The sequence below is a fragment of the Sitophilus oryzae genome, unplaced genomic scaffold (genome assembly GCF_002938485.1).
Source record: "Sitophilus oryzae breed Bouriz unplaced genomic scaffold, Soryzae_2.0 scaffold_1442_pilon_pilon, whole genome shotgun sequence".
NCBI classification, from domain to species: domain Eukaryota; kingdom Metazoa; phylum Arthropoda; class Insecta; order Coleoptera; family Curculionidae; genus Sitophilus; species Sitophilus oryzae.
In genome coordinates, this window is record NW_022146107.1 from 944,199 (window position 1) to 950,543 (window position 6,345).

The following is a 6,345-nucleotide window of genomic DNA, read 5'->3' on the forward strand; positions in this document are numbered from 1 at the left end:
GGAATGCGTTCAATTATTAATTAGCGCGTTTTAAGCTAATTAATGAGTTCGGTTCGTATGTTAATTCAACAAATAAAATTTTATATAAAAAGTACTATCTTCTCGAAAAAGAATCAAAATTTTCTAATGTATGGAAGAGTAGAAAGATAAATTAACTAAATAAAATTCGTAATCGGCGGAAAAATTGAAAAACTTAATTAAATATATAAAAAAAAATAGTAACTTCGTTACAGAATAAACCAATAATAGGTAACCGAAAAAAAACTTTTCACACTTGGAAAATGTCTTGTATTTGTATTTGTATTGACTAAGAGTGGGTCCCATGGGACTCTCCACTGCGGCCGCGAGGGCCTATTGTGGCTCAGTTTCTACAAGCTCTAATATACAAAGAGCGTTAAAGTACCACCCTCAAGACCCAGCCTTTTAACATAGGCCGTTATGTCCGAGGGTGATATGTCTCCTAGTGATATGTCTGATAGGTCTAGCATGGGTTTGCCAAACATCTCAAACCTGGTCCTGCCCCCAGCGGGGCAGGTACACATAACGTGCTTCATTGATTCGTCATCTTCCATACAGAGTCGGCATTCGGCGTCTTCCACCAGTCCCGTCCTCTGTAGGTGAGATCTCAGCCGGCAGTGACCCGTGTACACTGCAGTGAGTGTACGCGCTCCATTCCTACCGGCCTTTAGGAGTTCTCCTGTTCTATGTTTGGATGGCCCTGCTAGGATTTTCTGGGCATGTTCCATTCCAGGACTGTCATTCCAGTCCCGGTACGTCGCACCCCTAACCCATTCACAGAGCCTCTCTCTTGCGAGATTTTTTGGAACGCTAAGTGTCGGTTCTGGGTCCACGAATGGCGAGCCTGCACCAACTTTGGTGAGGGAATCAGCACGTTCATTTCCCTCTAGGCCGACATGTCCCGGTATCCATATTAGCGACACTTTGTTCCTATCTCCTAATATATTGAGTAGTTTCTTACAATGAAGAATCTTGTTGTACTTGTTGTGCTTTTCGTTGCCTCAAGTGCTTTCAGCGCGGCTTGACTATCCGAAAATATGCATATTGTTTTCCCGGTGTATTGCTGTTCTACCAGCAGTTGCACAAAGGTTTCAATAGCATATAGCTCAGCTTGGAAAATTGTGGTGTGTTTTCCAAGACTGTGGTAGATCTTAGTCTTCGGACTGCTGCAGTAAATTTCTGCGCCAGATCCTTTTGCGCCTTCAAAATGTCTTCATCCTCAATGTCTGTTTCAGCCAATGTATCCCTTAGGTTATATACTAGCAGTAGGAATGCTGACATATTCGTACATAATTTAATTAAGTCATTATATTTTAGCTTTGATATGGGAATAGCGGATTTAATTTGTTAGAGTTACTTTTACTTTCTGAACTTCAATTTCAACGCTTGGTGCTTCCTTATCCATAGAGTTTTTAATTATTATTTTATTAGGATCTTTCTTTTTAAATGTGCATACACGGATTTTGCTTATTTCCTGAGAGATTTCCTTTAAAATATTTGTCTGCTAGCGTATCCCACTTATTAAAATCCTTAGAGGTCAAATATTGCACTTTGTAGGGCCTTGGATTCTGTCTTGCTGTTTCGAAAACTGTGTACCACTGGGAAGGAGCCCATATTATAGAATGTTTTGTATGTCTCTCAATTACAGCATGAACTGAATCGACGGGCATATATGTATGTCCGGTGAGTAATAAGTTTATTTGGATAATTTCAATACAATTTATAATTTATAATAATAAATAATTTCATTACAATTTTGTAGGGTCGCATGCATCATAGCTATAATCGTCCGGTTTCTGTTCTGCCCAGGACAAGAGTCACAGTACAAGAGTAAACGAGTAACAAACTCGCGTTCGTCAACCATGCAAATATAAGTGTGTAAAATAGTTGCCATTTCATTGGCTCCACGTTTCTTCTAAATCGTTGTCGCTGCCATTTGAACAAACATAGTCCTGGTCACTAGGTATATCATAGATTTCAGCCAGTTCCATTTCAAATTCTTCTCGAGACATCCCCACTAACTGGAACGGTAGTGGACTTTCCAATGAATCCATTACAGTTATCTGTAACAAAAAAAAACATTTAATAAAATTATACCTAGTTGCACCGTGATCCAGAAATTGGACCATAGTACTTTTGGCTTTTCTCGCTTATTTTTTAATTTTCTATTGTGAATATAGAATAATACGTTTCTATTAGTAGTGGGAACTATCGAATGAATACTATCGAAACATTCGATAGTTGCAATTCATTCGAATAATTCGATAGTTAGTAAGCAAACATTCGTTGAAAACTATTCGAATAAAAATTATCGAATAGATCCGTCATCTGCCTTGAAATATTGTATTCTAGTAATTCGGCAGCAAAAACCATTCATTTATAAAATTCATTCATTTATAAAATTCATTCATTTATAAAATTCATTCATTTATAAAATTCATTCATTTATAAAATTCATTCATTTATAAAATTCATTCATTTATAAAATTCATTCATTTATGAAATTCATTTATTCGTCAGGATCGATTATAATAAAATATTAACTGAATTTTAGTTGTCACCCGGCGACGTAGGTTTTTTTCCGAGAAAGCGGTCGGTGGCAATGCTATGAAAGAAGCCGGCATCTTTGATTTTTTGCGGAGTCATATATAGATAAGGACACATTATTTTCTTTATTGAGGTGCTAGTATTTACACAGAAAATACATTATGAAGGGCGCTGTTGCCATATTTTTGTATTAGTTGATATTAGCAAAGAATATTATTGTTTGGCTTTAGTTAATTAGGGAATATAAAGACATACTATCTATTCTGCATTTTTTTTATTAATATTCTGTTGTTACACTGCAATAATACTTGTTATTTTGGATGTAGGAAAATTATTTTTAATGTTTTTTAGCAAAGACTGGTTTAATAAATAATAATAACAATAATAATTTGTTATACCTATTAACAACAAAATTTAAAATCATTTAATATAAATATTTTCTTTTAAGTAGTAGCAAAATATAAACAACAAATTAGATGTCAAAATTATTTATATTAGATCCTATTTAAAAATAATATAGTCTCTAAATTTTTTGGCAACGGTGGTTTATTAAATAATAATAATTACAGAACTAATTTGTTATATTAACAACAAATTTTAAAATCATGAAATATAAACATTTATTAATTTTCTAAGCATGCAGTGTAATGTAAGGAAAATATAAATAAAAAATTAGAAATCAAAATTATTTATATTAGGTGCTTTATATTACTATTTAAAAATTATATTTACTTTTACTGGCATTTACTTTAAAAAATAAATGAAATATTTTTTCTTCGCAAAAAACTACATGTAAAAGAATTAGCATAAACAAAATATAAACATCGTTAACTTTTTTTTTTAAATTGGCACGTGTAAAACTTTCATTTTAATTTTCTCACCCCATAGTTTGAGTTCGATAACCATTTACTTAAATATGATTATACAACCACATTACTTAAATATGATTATTAAGTTCAACTAATTCATATTATTAAAACATCTAAAATACAAATATGTATTTTTAAAATTAATTGTAAGTTCATCTCATCTCTCTTAAAAATTGCTACTTCTCAAAATTTCCCATTAAAAATAGATCATATACCATATAAAATTAAATAATTGAAAGATCGGACTACGGAAAACCACACAAATTTTCGGAAAAATTTTGACCACCTGCACATGCACACAATCGTCAATAAATAAAATTAAAAAATAACTACTATTTTAGTATTTTAACTATTTTAATAAACGCAAAAATAGCACAGTATTTATACGGCGAAGTTATAAAAATTTGGAAGAACCAATAATGCACTGACGCATACAAAATCCAAACGAATACTAAATTTCATTTATCAAAAGCATTCGATAGTCATGGCTCAACGATAACCATTTAGTTGCACGGCGAGGTTGTCACATATGCTTTAGTTTACAAATGAATGAATGATTTTATTCGAATAAAACCATTCGATAGTTGAAATCATTCATTCATTAACCATTCGATAGTCTAATTCATTCGATAGTTCCCATCGCTAGTTTCTATACACACCTTTTTACCTACCATAATTAATTAAACCAAAATAATGCTTACCTTTACTATGTTTTCTAACAAAAGAAATCGTTGATTTGTTTTCGGTGCACTTATCAGAATGAAGCACGTGTTTTCCGGTAACAAATTAAAATGACCGTTAAATATTAGCAGTACACGCTCGACGATAAAAATTTGCGATTTTGGTCTATATAATAACAAAATTGCGATTTTGGGCGATATATGAGGCGCTGAAAAAATTTCGATTTTGGGCGATATTTGAGGCGATAATATTGCGACTTTGGGCGATATATGAGGCTCTCGCAACATGGCGATTTTGGGCGACATCTGACAGGCAGTTTAGCGACAAGCGTTTACGAAAATCTGGCCACACTGTAAAACAGCAACCTTCAATACTGCAAGAATGTCTTAACTGGTGCATGATTGTTTTAAGATGCCAAATAAAATAGCTTAAAATTCACTAAGCTAGGAATTACTCTCGGGTAAAACAGGATAAGCGCCATGTTGTTCGAATTTTTAATTGAAGTGTAATTAGTTAAGTAATTTTACTTTCTTGTCACTATAAAGGAAGAACAGTTTAAGTGCATAACTTTTGAATAATGTAGTTGAGGTAAAGTTGAGACACCGGTTGAGGGTAGGTAGGCTAAGTAACACTTTATTGAAATACGGCAAAATAATGGTCGCTTGGTAAAGAAAAGTTGAGATACTCTTCAAAATTCATGGTTGACTTAAGCGACATAAAAATGATTGTATCAATCTTAAAAGTAGTCCAATCGACGCAGAAAAAAAAAGTGGAGCTTAGTAGGGTTTATTAGTAATTTTTGTAAAAAATGTCGCTTGTGTCTTTCTTCCTTTCAAGCATCGATATCTATACGATTTTTAGTTATAAAGTTATAAAGAATCGGAAGGTTGAATCGATTCAAGGTTGCTGAATCGATTCAAATCATAATCGAATTGATTCTGGCCATCCCTACCCCAGGATAAGAAGAATGACAATATTGTAGCATGTTATTTAAAATTCAAACAATTAATATAAAGGTACAGAATTATTTTATTTAAATAATTCAAGTTTAAATCCTCGCACCGAGATGGCATTCTAAGTATTGTTATTATCTTGAATTTTTTCTTCAAGTTTATTTCTGGCGAGTTATTTCAGTCCGGTCGAAGTTTGTTCGTCACTTTATATCTGACGGTGTATAGTCATACCTCGTGCCTACCTTCCCTCGCCATATTGGTGGCTAAAGGCTGAACCCGATAGAGCTATCGGCGTTTGTTGGCATTTTGCCAATTTGTTTGAGAAACCCCTCTGAGCAGAGGTAAGACTCTTATTTTAAACGTAACGTTAAGTAACGTTTCCTAGGACCTTTTTTTCTTTGTTTTTGTAGTTTTTCCAGTGGTTTTTTCTTGTAGTTTTTCCAGTGGCAGCATTTTAGTTTATGGCACACGTTTTATTTTAAGGCATGTTATGGTGGCTTTATTTTCTGGTGCCATTTTGTTTTTTTGCACCTGACATTTGGTCCACGTTTTGTCCCTGCATTTCACACTGGGAATATCGGAGGAACCTTCTGAACCCATCCAAACTTTTCGATCCTGTCTGTCCAGAAACAACTTATATCACCATCCAGTTCCAGTAGCAGTTCACCACAACCAGCTTGTGACCAGCACGGATTAAAAACAGGCCAGATCATTTGATTTTATATCTATATAATTTAAGTTCATTTGAATTCATTAAGCCCTTCAGGCATATTATATATTTGATTGCTTAAGAATTCACTTTGATGTATTTTATTCATGTTATGCATATTTCTGATATTTACATTTTTTCAATATAAAGAGTCCCTACATTTTGGTACCAAGATCGCCAGACTTTATGCGGAATGATTAGTAAAATATTATTCAGAAGCGTGCAGATTTAAACTACCATTAATAAGAGTGATCTATTTTGACATACAATTTACCAACAAATATTTTCAAACATCAATTTTTTCATATACTTATTTTATTCTATTTTACATTTAATTATTAATTATACTTAGTTATTAGTTTATCTCAGCGTTTCATTTGTGTAATTCCTAAAATAAGTTGTTGTATAGCATAAGAGTTGATTTCTCAGTTTTCAACTTAGAAGTTTTCGAAAGTAAACGGAAAACTGAGTGGCGCCCAGTATCTTATAAAGACGTAAGTATCAAAGTTTAATTTTCACTAGCTTACGACTCATTGCTCACCGGCGAACAGCTCCGTCGCATAGTGTT

At 33.1% G+C, this 6,345-nt stretch overlaps 1 protein-coding gene across 1 annotated transcript; it reads right to left on the bottom strand.

Annotated features, from left to right (window-relative positions):
• Positions 1-1,775: 1,775 nt before the first annotated feature.
• LOC115877231 lies at positions 1,776-5,763 on the bottom strand. The gene is made up of 2 exons (XM_030893389.1): positions 4,136-5,763; positions 1,776-2,081 (listed from the first exon to the last, which is right to left on the bottom strand). The coding sequence occupies exons 1-2, from the start codon at positions 4,418-4,420 to the stop codon at positions 1,914-1,916; spliced, it is 453 nt and encodes a 150-aa protein (XP_030749249.1). The 5' UTR covers positions 4,421-5,763; the 3' UTR covers positions 1,776-1,913.
• Between the last annotated feature and the right edge of the window lie 582 nt (positions 5,764-6,345).

Bases quoted from the DNA above. Each gene is read 5' to 3' on its own strand.
- LOC115877231 (XM_030893389.1), bottom strand. From the start codon at position 4,420: ATGTCGCCCAAAATCGCCATGTTGCGAGAGCCTCATATATCGCCCAAA. The intron at 2,082-4,135 runs GTAAGCATTATT...TTTTTGTTACAG, and splicing joins TGTTAGAAAACATAGTAAAG to ATAACTGTAATGGATTCATT.